At 41.4% G+C, this 22,983-nt stretch overlaps 1 protein-coding gene across 10 annotated transcripts in view; it reads left to right on the top strand.

Moving 5' to 3' along the window:
- The window catches only part of MBNL2 (muscleblind like splicing regulator 2), a 140,393-nt gene extending 118,127 nt beyond the window's left edge, over positions 1-22,266 (top strand). For all 10 annotated transcript variants that reach the window (XM_007667984.3, XM_007667982.3, XM_001512604.5 and 7 more), the window contains one exon: positions 19,155-22,266. In XM_007667984.3, the coding sequence (XP_007666174.1) occupies positions 19,155-19,282 (128 nt within the window). In that variant the 3' untranslated portion in view covers positions 19,283-22,266. The remainder of the gene's footprint in view (positions 1-19,154) is intronic.
- The last annotated feature ends 717 nt before the right edge of the window (positions 22,267-22,983 follow it).

Genomic DNA, 22,983 nt, shown 5'->3' with positions numbered 1-22,983 from the left:
TAATAATTATTGTTAACACTGGCTGGTCTACTGGGCTTAGTGTAGCCCAGTGATGGCACTTCATGTTAGCTAAGTCACCAAGAGACTCTTCCCATTCCCCCCATTAATGAGCAATGCAAATGGTCTTTGGCTACTGGCCAGGCTCAGAAATATGGGTTAGTATTTGCCCACGGTCATATAGCAGACAGGAGCTGGTCCTCTGACTCCCAGGTCAATGTTCTTTCCTGTAGGTCTTGCTGCTTTTCTTCGAAGCTGTGGAATTTATGCTTCAAGATTCTGAATATTGGTCATGTATTAATCATCTACATGACTACTGGGGTAGATCCAAAATCTTGTGATGAATTTACTGGGTTTCTATTTGGTACAGCAGATTTTTCTGATTTTTAAGGTATGAGGAAAGTGGTGCTCTTTGAAATGCTGTGCAGAGGAACAGGTCCCTTAGAAATCTGGCATGCCATATGATACTCCCTTTTTTCAATAGACTGACTATAATTGATGTTGTTTTAAAGCAAGAAAGTCTTTAAGATGATATTTTTCAGACTCATTCTGATTACAAAATATTGCCATGCTTGTAGGTTGTTTTTTTAAACTGGTATTTGTTGACCACTTACTCTGTATCAAATGCTGTTTTAAGTGCTGGGGTAGATATAAGTGAATTGAATTTCTGTCCTAAATGGGGTTCACAGTCTACATAGGAGATAGAACAGGAGAAAAGAGGTACAGAGAAGTTAAGTGATTTGCCAGAGTTCATACAGCAAGCATTTGGCAGAGCCGGGATTAGAACCCTCGTCTTCTGACTTGGAGGCCCATGCTCTTTCTGCTAGTCCCTGCTGAATAGAACATGGAGTACATGTTTTTCATTTGTTTATGTATTTTCAGGTCTCTTTTTTATTTTTTTGCAGAAAGATCATTAACAGGGTGTTCCCTGTTCCCTGTTCCCAGGGAGACCAGCTCCTCATCACTAGAGCAATAATGTGGATTGGCTACATAAAGCCAGAGATTCCCTGAGAATATGCAGAGAGGGATTCATTGGCACCAATGGAAGTTGCCAAGGAACCCCACTGCAAAGTAGGTGGCGTTAGCCACCTATAATCTGTGGCCTTACCTTAGTAACTGAGAATGCTAAGTGGCAAAGATTATATTTTTTTATGTAGCAAAAGACTCATCTGAGTGGTCATGCCAAGGGACTGTAAATTCCAAGCCCACACTTAAACCTGTAGGGTTGACTGTGTAGGTAGGAAGTGACAAACATCATTCCACCCTCTGGTTGGTGCTCACATGAACTGCGGGTGCTCTGTAGGCAAGACAGGGGCTCTTTGGGTCTTTGGGTTTAGGTTCTTGCTTTCTTTGGGTCCGGCAACTGTGGTCTGCAGAAAGGCCTCGTTTGGCAGCAGCATAGCAGGAAACCCAGGCAATAAACTCAGCTCTGTTCACAAAACAAGCAAATGTCTCTATTGCAGTTAGATAACAGGGGAACGGGGAACTAACTGGTACCTACTGGTAACTAGCCAAAGACCACCGGCACTGTTCGCTAGTGGGGGACAGGAAGAGTCTCTTGGGGTCCTGGTTAACATGCAGTGCCATCACTGGGCTACACTAAGTCCAATAGCCCAGCCCAGTGTTAATAACAATCAGTAATAATAATGGTACATGTTAAGTGCTTACTATGTGCCAAGCACTCTTCTAAGTGCTGGGGTAGATGCAAGTTCATCAGGTTGGGCAAAGACCTTGTCCCACTTGGGGCTCACAGGCCAAATCCCCATTTTACAGATGAGGGAACTGAGGCACAGGTAAGTTAAGTGACTTGCCCAAGGACACAAAGCAGACGTGGGAGAAATGGGATTAGAACCCAGGTCCTTCTGACTCCTAGGCCCGTGCTCTATCCACTAAGCCATGCTGCTTCTCCAGTATTCTCAGTGTTCTCAGTATTCCATTGGCACAGGACATTTGGATGAACTTTGATGATTGTGATGGATGACTTCTAGGACATCCGAACTCTGTCTCTCAAGCCCTGAAACCTTTGCATTATTTATTCATTCATTTGATTGTATTTATAGAGAACTTGCTTTGGTGCAGAGCACTGTGCTAAGCACTTTGGAGAGTACAGTACAACAATAAACAGACACGTTCTCGACAACAACGAGCTTACAGTCTAGAGTGGGGGAGTTCCTCCCTCTTTTTAAACCCCCACATTCAATCAAATGTCACCAATTTGATTTGTCACCAATCAAATATTTCCAGAATCCCCATTTTCTCTCCATCTTAAATGCCACCTCAAGGCAGAGACTGACTTGTTAATGCTATTCCACAAGGATAGAATGATTATTTGGGGATTGAGCAACCATTCAGAACAACTTTATACATAGCTGGGAAATATTGTTGAGGATATTTTGCCCAATTTCCTTTCTTAGAAATGAAATGGTCTGGCATGTGATTATATTTTCTGAGGGCTTCAGTTTAAACTGAGTCTAGGAAACCTATTCTCCATTAAAAAATGGCAACTGTAAATAATTAGTCAAATTTGGTAATGGACTCAGCCATTCTCATAGGTTTTGTCCTTTGGTTCAAATGATCGAGCCATCAAAATATCTTTATGGGTCCCTTTAATTGTATCTTTGACCTTTCCTTACAATTTCCATGTGATAAATACACTAAGGAAATTTGCCTCCAAGTGTTCCTATGTGGTTTTGAAGTCACCTGCTTTTGGCTTCCAAATTCTATATTGTATATTCAATTAGAGGATCGGTGTGAGAAGCCAAAAGTCTAAGAAGTCTGCAGCATAACCCTCAGGCTCAGGAATGGCAGGCCCAGGCGAGGCCAGGATATTTAGAGGAGAACTTGGATTAAGCAACTTCAAAGACACTGAGGCACTTTAACTAAATGTGGTAAAGAAAGTGTGTGGGTTGGGGGAAAGACAAGAGTCACTGGGTGACTTGAGCAGTGTTTATAAACGCCTGCAATTTTTATTTTCATCCCCTGCTCATGATGCCTGTCTAGTAAGAACCAGGGGAGGTGTCAAAAATAAGGACTTAAGTTTGGCCACCAGAACACTTTTGTGAACACTTTCTGACATATTTCCTCCCAGGCATTTGAAATCAAAGGTGGAAACAAATGGTAAAAAAGATGGAACTGCTTTGCCCTTGAAAACTTTGCCCCTCAACTGTTGCTATGGGCTTTTACCTGCCAGAACCAAAGCACCTATTGGCCAGACATATGCTTATTCAACCAAATAACCCCTGTTCTGTCCCAACACTTAGCACACTCTTTGGCTTATGATATGCACTTAAATACCATCATCTCTCTCTCCCTCTAGAATGTAAGGTCCTTGTGAGCAGAGATCAGGCCTACCAACTCTATTGTGTTCTACTTTCCCAAGGACTTAGAACAGAGCTCTGCACATAGTAAATGCTCAATAAATACCATTACTCATCACTGATTATCATGTTTGATTATCATGTTTGTGACAGCTAAGTACTATTGCAGTCATTCTTACAGTGATGCATCACCCAGAGAGATGTCCTGAGAAATTCACCAATATTGTTAGGTCCTTGACTATTTGGTCAGTCGAGTCAATCAATCAGCCAATCAATGGTATTTATTGTTTACCGTGTACTGGGTAGTGTACTACGTGCTTGGATGAGTATGATAGATTGGCATTACCGATCCCTGCCCTCTAAGAGTTTTCAGTCTAGTGGGAAAGGCAGACATTGACTAAATTACAGGAAGGGGAAGCGGTAGAGTGTAAGGATATATACATAAGTGCTGTGGGAATGTGGGTGACTATCAAAATGCTTCAGGGGGCATTACCACTTTGCGGTTTTTCATGGCTTTGACTGTAGAAGTAACTATTGTGGGCAGCGATTGTCTCTATTGCTGAATCATACTTTCCAAGCCCTTACTACAGTGCTCTGCACTCAGTAAGCACTCAATAAATAAGATTGAATGAAAAAATGAACTATCTCAAAGATTGGATTTCACTTTTGTGCCAGTTTTCTGTGATTCAAAGGCTTCCTCTCTGATGGTGGAAGACATGTTCATCTGATCATCCTTGAGTTCTTGCCAAGGGGTCTTAGAGTTTTCTCAATGCCTTTTTGTAGTGCTGGCTCCAATATCCCTTGATCTCGGCTTTGGCACCACTGACTGTGTATGTTTCTTAGAATGATCTGCATATCCTCTTGCAGATCTCTCTAGGCAGTTTAATAAGGCCATGTAAAAGGTTCAGACCTGTTCCATCTATTTTGTGCTGCCAGGCTTGAAGAGGCAGTGAATCCATCAATCGTATTTATTGAGCGCTTACTGTGTTCAGAGTCTGTATTAAGCACTTGGGAGAGTACAATACAATAATATGAAATATTCCCTGCCCATAGTGAGCTTAGAGTCTAGAAGGGGAGACAGACATTAATATAAATAAATACACTATGGATATATACGTAAATGTCAAGGGACTATGAGGGGGGTGAATAAAGGGAGCCAGTCAGGGTGACACAGAAGGAGTGGAAGGAAAGGAAAAGAGGGTTTAATCAGTGAAGACCTCTTGGAGGAGATGTGCCTTTATAAGGCTTTGAAAGACGGAAGTAATGTCTGTCACATATGAAGAGGATGGGCATTCCAGGCCGGAGGCAGGATGTGGGCAAGAGGATGTTGGTGAGATAGACGAGATCGAGGTACAGTGAGTAGATTGGCATTAGAGGAGTGAAGGCTGGGTTGTTGTAGGAGAGTAGTGAGGTGAGGTAGGAGGGGCAAGGGGATTGAGTGATTTAAAGCCGACTGTAAGGATCTAGAAGCTGAAGTCAGCAAATGTGTAAACCTAACAGCCTATGTGTAAAATTAAAAGTATTTTAATCAGTCATCCAGGATAATGGATGGACTAGTGATAGCAGTAGTTGTGTTGTTGTTATAATAGTATTTATTGAGTACTTACTGTGTGATGAGCACTGTACTAAACACTGGGAAAGAATATATAAATTGGAATTTGGACATGGTCCCTGTTTCTCAGGAGCTCACTATTTAATATAAATGGGAGGGACCAGAGACCGACACATCAGGAGTGATGAAGCAATAAGCCCTTAAAACAACATAAAGCACAAAGACAAATATATAAAAATTAGAAACAAGACTCAGTAAGGTCATGTGGCTAAAGGAGAATAATTTTAGTCTCCTTATGGCTCAGAGTTCAAAGCACACCCTTAGACACAGTTACCACTATAGCATGCTCCAATCTTCCTCAGGTTTTGTGGCGGCATCCTGCTGCAGTTGTTTTTCTCTTTCCTGCCGGAGTGTTGGAAGGCAGGATGGGATGGACTGTCTCGATGGTTTGGAGGAGAACTGGTTTTGGTTCCCAAGAGGCAGCATGAAAGACACATGGCATGTCAACAGCAGGGCCTGAGTTCCTGAGGCACATACAGAAGAGGACATGCAAGTGATTCTGAATTGCATCGTAGAGTTTGCCCAGTGCCAATATTAACTGTTACTGGCTCTGATGGAAAACAAAGTAACACTCAAATCTGTGCCCAGGAAATCCACACCCACATCTCAAGATTTTAACTGGCAGCACAGAAGTTAATTCTAACATAGGATTCTGCTATCTAGATAGTAGCTCTTCAGTGATGCATGGATAAACAAAGTAGAAAACGTGGATTTTGGGAGCTGAGTAGATTGAGTTGGATGATGAAGAGACATGAAGCTTCACGCCAGTTTTACACTCACTAGGTCATAGTGGGATCCACCCATCTAAATGTTCATGAGATCTGGACATACTCTAGAAAGCATATCCATTTTAGTCTCTCAAACAGCTTCATCTGCATCATCTCCAAATCACAGCTCAATATCAAATGGCAGGGCAAGGTTACCAACAATGACTCAATGTAATTCAGTCGGCCCAACAGCACTGAATCAATACTCAAAGCAAACTAACTCTGCTGAGCAGAACATGTGAGGAGAATGGGTGAGAACAGGATGCCCAAGCAACTGCTATCTGATGAACAGAAAGAGGGCACACGAGTGTAGAATAAGTTATTTCTAAAAATACAAAGCACCATCTCAAACAAGGAACTGTAATAGCAAACCGCTGGGACACTACTGCAACAGACAATCAAGTTTGATAGGCAAAAATTAGAAAAAGCGTTACTCTCCTAATGGAAAACTTTGTGAATTTGGGATCCCAAGGAGTAAGGCAGGAGTAAGACACAGACCTCTTAGTACAGCAAGGATGCTACTCTCAAGGGAAACAGTGAAGAAAATAGTGTCAGTTGGCCTTGTCTTTTTTGCCACACCCTTCTGCCTGGTTAGGATTTCACTATCTAAAAATGTATTCCAATTATTTGTATTTTAGCATCTAGAAGTGTGAACTTTGTATAAATTGATACATTTTGAGCCATCAACTTCTCAAGGCTTTAGATATATCTCATTAGTCCTTTCCAATATATTTACCCAAGTTGGTTTGGCAAAATCAGTATTTGGAAGATGTCCCAGAGAGGTTTTAATTTAAGTCTTCTATTCCTTTTATTATTGTTTTGTGGTTTGGATGCATAGGAGCCACTGGGCTTTTCAGCTTTTTTTTTCTTCATTGATTAAATGAGGGACTAAGAATCTCTGCCAAGAACTTTAGCTTTTCAATAGAACTAATTTGAATTTCCGGCATTGTTTAGGTGGTGTGGGTGCTTCTGAAATAGCTACCCCCGTGTGCTAATCGGTCTGTGTGACTCACAGTTAAATGCCCAAATTCAGTTGCCTGATCACTTAGAGAAGGCTTGACTTGGTAACTGTAGATTGGAGAAAGCTGAGTGGTTCGCAACTCACTTGAGGCAGTTCCCCACCATGCTGCCTTTGGGATGCCATCTTGAAGTAAGAAACTTAGTGAGGAACAACACAAACCCTCCTTTAGAAGAAGGATGTTTTAAAGTGGCTAGTGCCTCTGATGAGAGACTAGATTCAGCCCTCTCTCTCAATTCCATACCTGACTGTCCTTATGACTTTCCTCGATATACCTCTCATTTGTATAACGGGTGAAATGCTCGCTTATCAGCTTTCTCAATTTATACAGGTGGGAGGAAGGAAATGCATGTTTGGTCTGTCTGCATAACTTTGGATCTGATAAAATTTTCATTTTCTCACAATGTTCCATAAATGATTTGAGATGAAAATGAGCGTCACTAAATTAGCAGATGCAGTTAACCTAGGTTGATTTTTCTTCTAAATATCCAATAGAAATTTTAGTCATTCTTGGGCACCATCTGCCATTATTCTGTCAGCTGGTGCCTGGCACTATTCCATCTAGAATCCAGAAGGTATAGGAATTATTATTTTTTTTTAATGTTCACCACATACTGTTTGTGTCCTTGAGTGTTGTGGGGTAGCAGCTATTATCGCCTGTGGAGGGTTCCTTTTTTCTTTGAAAAAAGGGAACTGAAAATTCAGTTCAGGACTTTGTCGGAGTAAATGCAGGTTACCTGACAAGAAAATAAGTTTTTATTTGAACAGTTTAATACCCTTTTCTAGGCCTGGGCATCCTGGGCAACCTTCATCCTTCCTGGAAACAGCATGAATCTGAGAGTCAAAGGATCTGGGTTCTCTTCCCAACTCCACCTCTTGTCTGCTGTGTGACCTTGGCAAGTCACTTAACTTCTCTCTGTCTCATTTAACAGAAATGCCTTACCACTGGCTCTAAAACACTCCATCACCTTGCCCCCTCCTACCTCTCCTCGCAACCCTCCTACTACAACCCAGCCAGCCCTCACACTTTGCTCCTCTAATGCCAGCCTATCACTGCACCTCAATCTCATCTATGTCACTGATGACCCCTTGCCCCCCTCCTACTTCTGGCCCAGAATGCCCTCCCTCTTCATATCTGACAAACAAATGCTCTCGCCCTCTTCAAAGCTTTATTGAAGGCATATCTCCTCCAAGAGGCCTTCTCGCACTAGGCCCTCATTTCCTTTTCTCCCACTCCTTCTGTGTCGCCCTGATTTGCTTTCCTTATTCATCCCTGCTCCATCTGAGTCCTACAGCACTTGTGTACATATCCATAGTTTATTTTATGTCTGTCTCTCCCTCTAGGCTGTCAGCTCATTGTGGGCAGGGAATGTGTCTGCTATAATGTTCTCCAAAGCAGTTAGTACAGAGCTCTACACACAGTAAGCACGCAATAAAACAATTATTGGATTGATTGATTACCTCACCTATCAAAAAAAGGGAATAAATCCTCCTCCCTCTCACTTGGACTCTGAGCCCGATGTAGAACAGGGACTGTGTCCAACTTGATGATCTTGTAATAATAATAATAGTAATAATAATAATAGCATTTGTTAAGCACTTACTATGTGCCAAGAACTGTTCTCAGTGCTGGGGTAGATACAAGGTAATCAGGTTGTCCCACGTGGGGCTCACAGTCTTAATCCCCATTTACAGATGAGGTAACTGAAGCACAGAGAAGTGAAGTGATTTGCCCAAAATCATACAGTTGACAAGCAGCAGAGCCAGGATTAGAACCCACGACCTCTGACTCCCAAGTTCATGTTCTTTCCGCTAAGCCACGCTGTTTCATTAATAGTGGTATTTGTTAAGTGCTTACTACATGACAGACACTATACTAAGCTGTAGGGTAGACACAAGCAAATCAGGTTGGACACAGTCCCTGTCCCATGTGGGGCTCAAAGTCTCAATCCACATTTTACAGATGAGGTAACTGAGGCACAGAGAAGTAAAGTAACTTGTCCAAGGTTACACAGCAGACAAGTGGCTGAGCCAGGATTAGAACACATGACCTTCTGACTCCTAGACCCGTGCTCTATCCACTATGCCATGCTGCTTGCTCTACCCCAGTGGTTAGTACAGTGCCTTGATACATAGTGTTTAATATGTACCATTAAAAAATGAATTATTATATGGGAATTGTTTTATCAGAGTGCAAACTTGTCTTGTGCTTCTGTTGTTCTTCTCAAGTGCTCAATATAGTGCATTGCACTCAGATGGTGCTCAGTAAGTACTCCTAGTAATAATAATAATAATTGTGGGATTTGTTAAGCACTTACAATGTGCCAAGCACTGTTCTAAGTGCTGGGGTGGATACAGAGTAATCAGGATGTCCCATGTGGGGCTCACACTTTTAATCCCCATTTTACAGATGAGGTAACTGAGGCATAGAGAAGTTAAGTGACTTGTCCAAGGTCACACAGCAGACAAGCGGCACAGCCGGAATTAGAACCCACGTCCTCTGACTCCCAAGCCCGTGCTCTGTCCACTAAGCCACACTGCTTCTGTAACTAGTATGACAACTACTACTCTAACCTAGTTAAGATCTCTCTTAAATGCCAGTGTATTTTCTGTGATTATGTGATTCATTGAAATGTTTTTAGGTGGCCAAAATTTTAACAATAAGAGTACTGGATGGAAAAATTCAGAAAGTTCACCCAGCCCTTCCTAGAAATCTGTCCACTTACAGAATTAGCAAAATCTTGAGAATTTGCCCTAACACTAGGGGAGAAGTGAGAAGCTCTGAATCCTGATTTTGGTCTCGCAAGCACAGGGCAAAGCAGTCAAGCAATCTTATCCTCTGTTTCTGGTTATGTTAAATGAGGTGAGGGTTTTTATGAAAATAAGCATGGTCTGTCTATATTTAGCTACCTTATTTTTGACGATGACCCTACTGATGGTGAGATTCCATCCGTGACTGCTAGATGACTGAAACGACCCATGTGTAACTGACTCAGCCTTCCATATTACTTACATGTGAAGTTAAATCTTTTCCATGCTGATGGGTTTATCCCAAATAGGATCTGCTTCTTTCAAGTCTGCCTCTGGAGACCTGATCTTTGCCCAACCTTGGATCAGAAAAAGCAGTTTCTTTCCTGATTTCTACCGTCAGGGCTGGTCTGCTCTGGTAGACTAAAAACGGACTAGTTCTATGCGACATTATGTCCTAGTGGATACAGCACATACCTGGGAATCAGGAGGACCTGAGTTCTGAGATGCCCCTCTAGACTGTAAACTCACTGTGAGCAGGGAATATGTCTGTTTATTGTTATTTTGTACTCTCCCAAGAACTTAGTATCGTACTCTGCACACAAGTGCTCAATAAATACTGACTGACTGACTAATCTTAGCCCCACTACTTGTCTGCTGTATGACCTTAGGCAAATCATGTTACTTCTCTGTGCCTTAGTTACCTCATCTGTGAAATGAGGATTAAGACTGTAAACCCCATGTTGTCATGGGTTCTAATGCTGCTCCGCCACTGATGAGCTTTGTGACTTTGGGCGAACCACTTGAATTCTCTGACCCTCAGTTATCTCATCTGTAAAATGAGGATTAAGACTGTGAGCCCCACGTGGGACAACCTGATTACCTTGTATCTACCCCAGGGCTTAGAACATAGTAAGCGCTTAACAAAAGCCATCATTATCATCCAGGCTTCTTACATGTCCTGCCTACCAGAGCTGTGTTGATGTGAGCATTTCTTCAGCTCTAATGGGCTGAGGGCATTTAGGACCTCACTGTGGGTTGTCTTATCCTGCCATTTGATGTTAATATTATTATGGTATTTGTTAAGCTCTTACTATGGGTTAAGCACTGTTCTAAGTTCAGGGGTAGTTACAAGTTAATCAGATCGGACATGGTTCCTACCCAACATGAGGCTGATGGTCTAAGTCAGAGGGGGGATGGGTATTGACTCCTCATTTTAAAGATCAGGAATCTGAGGCACAGAGGAAGTGAAATGACTTATCCAAGGTCACATGACAGGCAAGTATACTTCTACTACTACTACTATTGCTACTGCTGCAGCTGATGACAATAACAACAATAGTAATCTCATCATGGAGTAGCCTAAAAACCTTGAATTCCTCTTGATTCTTGAATTTGCTTAACAATTTACTGAACCCTAGTATACTGATGATTTCAAATGCTTTTGCAAATTGTTTGAAAAGAGTATATGAAGGACTTGATGTTACTCCCCACACCTTTCCTGTAACTGATGTTCTGGAAAGACCCTATGTATAGGGTGATCATAGAAGCAGCATGGCCTAGAGGAGCCAGGAAAGGAAGTCAGACGATTTGGGCTTAACCCCAGCTCTGTCATTCACCTGCTGTGTGACCTTGGGCAATTCACTTCACATCTCCGTGTCTCAGTTTCTTCATCTGTAAAATGGGGATTCAGTATCTATTCTACCTCCTACCTAGACTGTGAGGTCCTTGTGGACAGTTACTGTTTAACAGATGATTACTTTGTATCTACACTGGTGCTTAGTTCATTCATTCATTCAATAGTATTTATTGAGCACTTACTATGTGCAGAGCACTGTACTAAGTGCTTGGAATGAACAAGTCGGTAACAGATAGAGACAGTCCCTGCCGTTTGACGGGCTTACAGTCTAATCGAGGGAGACAGACAGACGAGAACAGTGGCAATAAATAGAGTCAAGGGGAAGAACATCTCGTAAAATCAATGGCAACTAAATAGAATCAAGGCGATGTACATTTCATTAACAAAATAAATAGGGTAATGAAAATATTTACAGTTGAGCAGACGAGTACAGTGCTGAGGGGATGGGAAGGGAGGGGGGAGGAGCAGAGGGAAATGGGGGGAAAAGAGGGTTAAGCTACGGAGAGGTGAAGGGGGGGCAGGAGAGGGAGTAGAGGGAGAAGGGGAGCTCAGTCTGGGAAGGCCTCTTGGAGGAGGTGAGTTTTAAGTAGGGTTTGGAAGAGGGGAAGAGAATTAGTTTGGTAGAGGTGAGGAGGGAGGGCATTCCAGGACTGCGGGAGGACGTGGCCCAGGGGTCGACGGCGGGATAGGCGAGACCGAGGGATGGTGAGGAGGTGGGCGGCAGAGGAGCGGAGCGTGCGGGGTGGGAAAAGAGAGAAGGGAGGAGAGGTAGGAAGGGGCAAGGTGATGTAGAGCCTTGAAGCCTAGAGTGAGGAGTTTTTGTTTGGAGCGGAGGTTGATAGGCAACCACTGGAGTTGTTTAAGAAGGGGAGTGACATGCCCAGATCGTTTCTGCAGGAAGATGAGCTGGGCAGCGGAGTGAAGAATAGACTGGAGTGGGGCAAGAGAGGAGGAAGGGAGATCAGAGAGAAGGACGACACAGTAGTCTAGCCGGGATATAACAAGAGCCTGTAGCAGTAAGGTAGCCGTTTGGGTGGAGAGGAAAGGGCGGATCAAGTGGTTTAGGAATATTTTTGTTATTATTATTTCCAGTAGTAGAGTTATTTTATCATTGTCTTGTGTGGTGCATCTAGATCTGAAACCTCATTGTAATTCATGAGGTGCAAGGATGATTATGTTCCTTGGTAGTCTGTTCAGGAGCACTGGCTAGAATCTTGCCCGCAATGGAAAGTTATTAAATTCCTTTGTAGTCTCACCATTACCACTCTTTTTAAAAAAATGATATTTAAGTGCTTACTATGTGCCAGGAACTGTACTAAGCACTGAAGTAGATACAAGCTAATCAGGTGGAGATACAGCATAGCCTAGTGGATAGTGCACAAGCTTGGGAGTCAGAAGGACCTGCTTTATAATCCTGACTCTGCCACTTGTCTTCTGTGTGATCTTGGACAAGTCACTTAACTTCTCTGTGCCCCATTTACCTTATCTGTAAACTCGAGATTAAGACTGTGACTCTGTCCAAACTCATTAGCTTGTATCTACCCCTGCTTAGTACAGTGCCTGGTGCATCATAAGCGCTTAACAAATACCACAGTTATTATCATTATTATTGCACAATCCATTTCCCACATGGGGCTCACAGTGTTAACCCCCATTTTACATATGAGTTAACTGAGACACAAAGAAGTTAAGTGATTGGCCCAAAGTCACACAGTGGACAAATGGCAGAGCAAGGGTTATAACCCAGGTCTTTCTGACTCCCAGGCCCGTGCTCTTTCCAATCTTCCTTTTCTTCTTGATAAGAGTATATAATGAGCCTATTTTCATGTTCTTAAAGCTGTCCAAAGAGTAAAGATACATTTTAAAATGAAGAATTCCATTTGCAATGGGTTCTTTTCTGGACTGAATGAGACAGATCACCTCTGGCAAAAGCAGCATTCTGGACTAGTGGAGTAGAATTTTAAGCCAATACTTCAGAGGGAGCATTGAGTCATTTAGTCAGGTCATCTGAGTGCCCAGTTTTTCTTTAATTAATTGGGTGACTGAAAGCAAGACTCTAAGGGCCTGTCTGCACTGGTATTTTAAAATGGGCACTGGGAAAAATGCACAATCTTTTTAGAGGAGCAGCATGGCTTAGTGGAAAGAGCCCGGGCTTGGGAGTCAGAGGTCTTGGGTTCTACTCCTGACTCCACCACTTGTCTGCTGTGTGACCTTGGGCAAATCATTTAACCCTCTGTGCCTCAGTTACTTAATCTGTAAAATGGGAATTGAGACTATGGGACAACCCGATTACCTGGTATCTACCCCACTGCTTAGAACAGTGCTTGGCACATAGGAAGTGCTTAACAAATACCAGAAATATTATTATTATTTTCTAAATGTAAGAGCTTTATTTAGACTCTTATTTAAAATGCAGACTTGCAGTGGAGATGTCAGGAAAACTGTCTATTATTTCTGAGTGAGGGTCAAATAAACACAAGCAGCATGACTTCCCCTTGAAAATTATAGACATGAGGATTAATCAGATTTCCATCTGAACAAGGATCTGAGCTTCTAGAGGAAGCTGCAACATTCCTGTACTAAAAACAAAATATACTTTATTAGTGTTTTTGAGAGTTGTGCTATATTTAAAGCTCCTCTTTATACAAGTTTTTAAATTCAAAGGTGCAGAGTGAATTAAGGGAGATGATTCAATGAAGAAGAGCAATGTGACCTAGAGGATAGAGCATGCCCCTAGGAGTCAGAGGGATCTGGATTCTAATCCCAGCTCTGCCTCTTGTCTGTTGTGTGACCTTGGGCAAGTCATCTAACTTCTCTGTGCCTCAGTTACCTCATCTACAAAAAATGGGGATCAAGACTGCGAGCCCCCGGAACAGGGACTGTATCCAACCTTTTTTGCTCATATCCACCCCAATGTTTAGTACAGTGCCTGGCACATAGGAAGTGCTTAACAAATACCATAATCATTTTTATTATTATGTGGTTGTCTCCAAGTTGATTAAGTTGTATCTACCTCAGCGCATAGTAAAGTGCCTGGAATATAGTAAGTGCTTAACAGATACTATCAAGCACTTAGTACAGTGCTTTGCACACAGTAAGCACTCAATAAGCACAATTGAATGAATATAAAAAAAGAAAAGAAATGACTCTGGTTGAGATATGGAAAGAGAGCACCCCTCTTTCCTGTCCTCTTTCCCACAAAAAGAGATTCCCAAACAAAGCTCTGAAGATGGCAGAAAGTCTTCCTCCAATCCACCACCCCACCCAACTTTCAAGTAATTGGGTCCAAACCAGCACATGCCCCATTAAATCAGAAAAAGCAGTCCAATCTGCAGTGAAAGCAAACCTCATCAATCCTTCACTGTTTCATCTGGACACAGTTCACATCAACAGGGTGCTTTTTGACCCCAAGGCACGCACAACTTAAGCTTCACCATTATGATGCTTGTCAGAATTTAAATGTGTAAATCTTTCAGTAGGATATCTTGAAAGAGTGGAGCAACTTGAAAGAAATATCTACCCTAAAGTAGAGGCTCTTCAAACTCCCCCTTCTGTTGCAAACTCATTGCCTGATGCTTCCTAAGATTCAGAATTAGAGCATCTGATCTGATGAGAATAGAGACAGTACAGTTTATAGAAAGGCAGTAATCAAAAACTTGAGAGAATCCACCTTTTGTGGGCAGGGAACGTGCCTACCAACTCTGTTATGTTGTATTCTCCCAAGTATCTAGTACAGTGCTCTGCACACAGTAAGTGATCCATAAATATGATTGATTGACTGAAAGGAACAACTCAAATTTTCAAGTTGACCCCTTCCCTATAATTCTGTTCCACTTGCAAGCTTTGATGGAGAGTCTTCAGCATGGAGTAATAATAATAATAATTATGATATTTGTAACAAGTAACAAACACCTACTGTGTGCCAAGCTCTATTCTAAGCATTGGGGTAGATACAAGTTAATCAGGTTGGACACAATCCCTGTTCCACAAGGGGCTCACAGTTTTAATCCCCATTTTACAGATGAGGTCACTGAGGCAAAGAGAAGTTAAGGGACTTTCCCAAGGTCACATGAGAGATGTGGTGGAGCCAGAATTAGAATCCAGGTCCTTCTGACTCTCAAGGTTGAGCTCTATGCACTAAATCACGCTGCTTCTCAGCAGTACCCTGAGGTGCTGTCAAGAAGGGGTCCACTGACTTGTGCCACTGTTGTGGGCTGCCCTGACCCCCAGGCTGCTCCTGAGGCTCGAATCACAAAGCTCCAGAACCTAAGCATCTTGACTTCCTTCCCTTTTTGCCAAGAATAACCCAGGGAACTCTGACCACAAAATGTGTCTCTATGACTTTGAAGTAAAGGGTTTTATTTTTTCAACATTAGTCTTCAAGGGCCTCCACAACAGACTGGTCAAGTCTTGTAGATCTTCTCAATAGTTATATGATTCATATTACTGAAAAAGACCCCCGAGAAGGTGGATGATGCATTCTGGATAGAAGTAATTGGCCTCGGGTGTGGGATCTCCATCACTGCAAGAATTTTGAGATAGTTTATGTGAATCCAGTCATGAGGTGGAGTGTTGGATTCTATCTTTTGGATGTCTTCAAGCTATGTGATTCTGTGTATTACTAGTGCAACATAGAGGAGAGGAAATCACATTTGCTTGTCTAAATGTTATCCTGCATCAGGTGTTCAATAGGACCCCTATAAAGAGCAGCATAGTTTAGTGGGAAGAGCGTGGGCCTGGAAGTCATAAGACCTGGGTTCTAATCTCAGCTCTGCTGGATGCCTATCGTGTGACCTTGGACAAGTCAGTTAAGTTCTCTGTGCCTCGGTTTCCTCATCAGTAAAGTGGAGATCGAAAGGCTTTTCTCCCTCCTACTTGGACTGTGAGCCCCTTGTGGTGCAGGGTCTTTTTCTGACCTAAGTAACTTGTCCTCTAGACTGTAACCTCCCTGAGGGCAGGGAATGTGTCTGTTATATTGTTATTATGGTATTCTCCCAAGCACTTAGTACAGTGTTCTACACATGGTAAGCACTCAATGAATACAATCGGCTGATTATCTTTCCCACTGCTTAGAACAGTGCTCAACACAGTAAGCACTTAACAAATATAATAATAATAGTAATAAATAATGTCACTGCACTTTACCTAGATTCTTCTGTAAAGAAATCGAGTCACTTGCAGTTCTGTAGTGCCTGAGCCTAACTTCCACCATAAAGATGTTCTTCCAATCCCCTTGTAACCAGGTGGAGGTAGTGGAACCACCTCTTCCCCACAGCCACTTCCTCCAAACTCCTTCAGGCAGGAAAGGAGTTGGCCTGCGTCATCCCACAATGTCATCTGCCAAAATGTGTGTACAAAGCCTCAATTCAGAGAGCTCAACAACCGGCCTGGCCCAGGTCCCGCAGATCTGACTGGGGAAAAGATAGGCGAGAGGAGCTGATCTAGCCTCCCGCACTTTGAAAGATAACTCAGACGGCTCACTGACCCCTTTTGGCTCCCAAGACCCAGGCTGCATGAACTCTGTCGTCCAAGAATTTAGGGAACTGCAGGCTTCAGTGCCTTCCTGGTCAGAGGGCGGTCCCCACCAGGACTGGGATTGCATCCAGCAGCAGTAGCAGAGAAGCCCTATCTCCCCTCAGTATCCAGGCAGAGTTACCTCCTTTCCTTTTGGAGCATGAGGCTGAGCTTTGGGACAGAACATGGATGCAGTGAGGAATTTGGGAATAAAATGTGGAGGAAGGAAGGAAAAGAGGGGAAGTGAAGATGAGGAAAAGGGAGGAAGAGAGAAGGGGGAACAGAGGGAAGAAAGGGAGTGGGAGGAGGAAGGAAATGGTATTATTCATCAATGCTTCTTTGGCTTTGTCTCACAACCACTTTTAGGGTCCTTCCAGTTGACCTGGACAGGCTTGCGAGGCTCCCCTTGCCTCCTCAAACAATCAGTGGTATTTATTGAAGACTTAATGTGTGCAGAGCCCTGTGCTAAGCACTTTGATCTAGTTGGTTCCTTGGGGGACCTGGAGCAGTGGGGAGAAGGATGGGGACCAGCACTTTGAGGGGGCTGAGGTGGGAACACTCCATGGACTGGTGGTCACTGCAGCCAGTGGGATGAGATCGGTGTGGGCAGGGAATGTGTCTGTTTATTGTTATACTGTACTCTCCTAAGCATTTAGTACAGTGCTCTGCACACAGTAAGCACAAAGTAAATATGATTGAACGAACAGGCTGCTTCCTACCAGATTTAACTCAAGACCCAAGCATAGGCACACCTAAATTGTGCCAGTGTAATTCCTGCATTCTCTTTCCCATTTATATCACATGCTAACAATACTTTTGGCTGGGATTTATGCACTGCTATGCTTTCTGCAGAATGCTTTCTCTCTAGGTGCATCAAGATTGTTATTCTATTTAGGCTTTTATTTTTGACGGGTAAGACTTTCCATAAATAGCTCCGAAGATCAGCAAGAATGAAATGCGTTTAAAAAACACTTCCTACAGCATGTTTTTTAAATCTATAAATACCCTAGGTATGCTCAACTTAGTCTAGAAAGAGGGTAATATGTTCGCGGTTTGGTACAATGGCCAAGAACCTCTGTGGAACTTCATAGGAAGAAGGGCAAAAAAGCAAAGAAATGAAATAGTCCACATAGTATATGTCAGTATGAAAATGAAGATAAAAGGTTACATCTGGAGAATTTTCCCACAGAGAACATGCAAGCCTGTAAATTGAATGTGTTCTTTGAAAAGTGAATTGAGTTGCACATTATATTTTCAATGTCAAGATAAACACTGAAGTTATAACAAAATGCTTATATAGCATTCAAGTTTCAAGAGAAATGAAAGGGAACATTTCGTCATCACACAGCAGGTGTTAAAGCACATGGAATGTGTTTCCACAGGCAAAGATTATTAGCAAGTTAAGGAAGATTTGGGATGACATAAAAGATAAGTTGTCCTTGAGGGCTGTTAGAAATTCTGTTAGCTGTGTGGAAGGAAAAGTTAGGGATGTGAGATCTGGTCCAGAAGTGACCATGAGGATAGCTAGATGTTGGAGGACATTAGCCATCACACTTCTTCCAGGAGTCTTCTTCTTCCTATTGTGAAGCAATTTGACCGTGAGGCCTTGACTACACAACTGTTTTTCGGGAGACCCTAAGACCATAAGCACTGCCAGTCCTGGTTCAGAATCCTGCCCAGGATTCTGTCTCCTGCATGAGCCACGGGAGGTTTGGAGAAGCCTGCAAAGTAGAAGATAAACTGCCCTCCCAGAACATGGATAGTTGAACTTTTGTGTCAAAAAGGAACCTTGCCTATAAAATTTATCACTCAAACACTTATTCTAAGTCCATCTGATTGCATCTCAGATTTCCAGACCAGATGGTTAACTAGTGTGTAATTGAGACAGCTACATTTTTTGTGTGTGTGGTGGTCAAGGATCTCACATCTTTGTGCAATCGGTGAGCAGTATGTTGAGTAGTAGTCTCGCCTGACCGGCAGCTGCCTATGTATCACAAGTAGCCTTCAGAGTTTAGAAACCTAGGCCAAACCCTAAATGCCTGGATTTCAGGGATGGAGCCTTGAAAGGGACTGGTGGCAGGCTCCAGTTTCAGGCCAGTCTCTTAGAATTGTTGCCAGCTACAAAGGAAGAAGTCTTGAAGCAGGAGGCCGATCTCCATTCACAAACTATTTTTTTTTTCTCTTTCACTCCATTTGGGAACTTGCAGACAAGTCACCCAAAAGAAAGATCAGAGGGCAAAGTAACAGCTCCTTCTGGACATGCTTGCTTGATTTCGACTTGGCCTGAGGGACTCAGATGGATGGACGGGGCGAGTTGGGGGAGGGATAGGAGAAAATGTTGGAATAAGAAACCACCTCTTAGTTGAAAATGTCATGATTCAAAACATCCTCTGCATCCAAGTAGTGTGTTGCAACTTTTCGCAGAATGTAAGGGCAGCAGGCATAGCTTTCTTTTCAATTCAATTGATGTTTTTTGTAAAAGAAGATCAAAACATCTCATGATTATTGCCCTTCCTAACAGTGATTGTCTTTTCTTTAATAGATCATTCTGAAGTAATCAACAGAAACGGAATGGATTGTCAAGAAGCCTCATTAAGAATAACTAAACATTGTTACTGTACATACTATCCTGTTTCCTCCTCTATAGAATTGCCACAAACTGCATGCTAAATAAAGATTTAGTTCTTATGGACAGATCACAAACTCTAAGCTAGTGCTGCTATATCATATATGAGTATTAAATATGGTATGCTTAGTATATTCAAACCTAAAATAGTTACCTACCTGATACCAGCTGTGATGTTTCAATAAATACACAAAGGGTAAAGTTTACTTTTAAAAGTTCAACAAACATAGTTTCTGTCCAAGGAATATTGTCTTATCTCCATAGCTATAGCAGATGCAGAAAATCCAACCAACGGCTTCATTGGATTCTTAACATTTCAAAATTAGCAATAATTAGTTTACATTGGCTGATATGTACTATGAGAGCAAGTTCAATTTTAATTCTAATTATTGTAGTTTAGTTCCACCCACTGAGTGAAAAGGATAGATTGATGTTTACTACTTGGTGAGATGGAGGCAGCTTGGTCCAGAGAAAGATTGTGATTCTGGGAGTCAGGAGGCCTGGATTCTAGTCCTAACTCTGCCACCAGCCTGCTGCGTGAATGTGTGTGACCTCAGGGAAGCCACATAACCTTTCTCTGTGCTCAATTTTATTAGGTGTAAAAATGGTGATATTAACACCTTGCACTCCCTACTTCACAAGGGATGTTGTAAGGATAAAAATGAAATAGCCGATATGAAAGTGCCCTGGAAAAAATTATAAGTGCTTTACAAATTCAAGATGTAAAAATGATGGTGGCGATGGAATGACAGAAATGACAGAAGAGAACAAAACAGAAAAATAAATACCAATCCTAGAGATCTAAAATTTTATGGAAAATCTAAGATAAAGCACAAATTCTGTGGATGCCTCGAAGCATAGTCTTAGGCTTGTCTGGAGATGCTACAGTGCATCATGAAATTCTAGAATAACATATTTTTTTTTTAAATGCATGGTATGAGCTTCATACCTCCAAACAACAAAGTCTTGAGAGTGTAATTTTACAAGTATATTTTTAATGTTATTTTTCAAGAGAGAGACTTTGGAGAAGTGCCTAAATTTTGAAACAGTACATCCAGTGTGCAGGAACTGAGGTCGATGCCAGTGACTTATTGTACTTGATTACTCTTTAAAATTCCCCCTTCGAGGTGCCTGTTTCTGAGTAACTCCTTTAAAGTGAAACCATAAAATACTGAAGCTATAGGTGAGGAGATCTGTATAATATTCTATTTTAAGTAACTTTGAGTTTAGTCTCTGAAAATACGACTGTGACTTTCATCTAATTTACTTTATAAATTACAAAGAAAGAAGGCAGAATTTCAGTTTCAAAAAAAATCTATTTGCTTTATTATTTGAAAGTTGGATTCAGGGGTTGCAACTGATTATGACATGGGAAAAGATATTTTAAAGATTTTCCTTTAAAGCATATTTTATGTCTCAAACATGTAAAACAACTTTTAATACTACACATGCATACATATTATATATAGATACATGCATATTTGCATATATATGGATGAAACAGATTTTAATGTTGTTTACTTTTTTAAAGACTTAGTTGATCTTCAAGGTAAGAGCAATTCAATTTTGTTCTGAAGGTTAGTTTTAAAATTTACTTTAAGTACTATTGTACCAAATATTTCATATTATACATTTTTTATGTTGCACATGTATCATATTCTTGCATATTTTTAAAATTATTGTTTAAAAACAAAACAGCTGTTTTGAATGAATATTCTGTGGAATTGTTTAAAACATCAATTTTCTTTGTGAGCATATTAGTGATTGCAGTATTTTGACTTAAACCTTTGAGATTGAATGTAAAATATTTTAAACTTGGCATCACTGCCTAATTTAAACACTAGAGGCACTAATCATGTGACATCATTTGTCGAGGAAAGTATCAGCTGTTTGAGTTCATGGTTGTCAAATATCTAACAACCCTCCATTTATATTAAAACTGTAGATTTAAACACCCTGAGGAAAAAAAACCACCCACAATCCAAATGTGTTCCTAATGTAGTGCTTGTACTGTTGCATTTGTTTTCATTTGTGAAAAAATAATGTACATGAACTTTTGTTAATTTGACAGTTAATATTTTGTCATTACTTACTATTGATATTTGTAAATTTTCTCGGTCATAACAAAGTAGTTGACACTCCAACTTTCTTATATTAGTCAAAGTTGGTTTTGTTCATTTGTAATAATGGTTCATTTAACCTCTTGGGTACCTTATTGTACCTTTCTAAAACCGAAGGTTCTCAGCATTGTTCCAATATTTTTGTAGAATACGTGTTAAACATTTTCTCAGTGACCTTATTATGGTTCATGATATTGATTTTTTAAAGGGCAATTATTACTACACTATTTTCAACCCTTTAATGATCAAGCATTGAAGATATCAGGTGTACCACCAGGCAGACCTAATGTGAAAATGTATGTTCAGGAAGATATACATTTTCCAGAATTTGTGATTATAACAGAGAAAACACGATTAGACCATAAGTAAAAAAAAAACACAACACTAAGGAGGAGGCATTTACATGTTCAAATATATGTACACAGATTTTGATTTTTATTTATTTATAATGTAATTTTATAGAATAATTACATATTTGAAAGGATCCGAGACTATTTTTCTGTATAAATATTATTTGCCAAAAGTTGGTTTATATTCAAGAGAGTCTGATTATGATGAAATAAATCTTAAATACTTTGTTGAATTGCAAAAACAAAATCAACAGAATCTAAGAGGAGCTATTGATTCAGTAAACACTTGAAACTGAATTTCCACTTATTTGGGAGCAGCATTTCACTATAGATTTTCAGTGAATATTTGTTAGAGCACATCACCAAATCATTTGCCTCTACCATTTATGTATCCCTGACATTTCTATAAAATCTTTCAGTAACCGTCAAAGAAATTCTTCGTTTGCTATCTTCCATGTAAACAGCAGTCTAATTCATGTTACTATGTGTTTTGGTTGTAATATTCAGTTCATTTCCATAATGTGCAACTAATGAAATAAAAGAAGCATTTTAAAGGCATAACGATAGTCAAATCTTCCTTTCGTGCTGAAAAACTGACAGTAGAAATACAGCTAGCAAAGCAACTTGCTAAAAATTAATTGCTTTAAATTTCAAAATGGATACTTGAATGAAACTCTGGTGATTGCTCAGAGTTTCTTCAAGTGGAAACAATTTAGAATCAGCCCACAGCAATTGTAAAAGGCGTTTAATAATCTGTGTAATGAAAACTACAATTAAGGGTTCTTCCATCCCTCCGGGCAGGGGTTGACCCATTTGCCCGTGGGGTGAGGACGCTAGCCTAGTGTGCCAACCCAACTTCCTTTCAGCAGATGTTTCTCTGGCCTTGTTACGGTCGGTCTCCACCCAAAGCCCCGCTGTTCAGGGGAGGGGAGCCTCTGCTTCCTGAGTTGGCCGTGACGTAGGGCCTAGGGCAAGCCCTACAGGCAGGTAGTTCCACATTGGAAATATCTAAGGGCATTGTAGTCCCAGGCTAAGAGGCCCTTCTGGCTACTGAGCCTTGAGATCTGTGCTGCTGCTGCTGCTACTGCTGCCTCGGGTTCAGTCTAAGGTGGTGTGGCCTGTTGCTGGGCCCTGCAGGCTGTTGTCTTGCTGGACTCTTCCCGGACAAAGAAGAAGAGCAGAACCACTGCCCTTCTCAACTTTGGGGGGGGGGGCTTCCAGGGAGGGGCTGGGCTTCTGGGCTGCAGAGAGGGTTTCTTCTGAGTAAAGGTCCAG

The sequence above is a fragment of the Ornithorhynchus anatinus genome, chromosome 10, assembly GCF_004115215.2.
Source record: "Ornithorhynchus anatinus isolate Pmale09 chromosome 10, mOrnAna1.pri.v4, whole genome shotgun sequence".
NCBI lineage: Eukaryota > Metazoa > Chordata > Mammalia > Monotremata > Ornithorhynchidae > Ornithorhynchus > Ornithorhynchus anatinus.
This window is presented reverse-complemented; position numbering and strand designations above follow the sequence as displayed.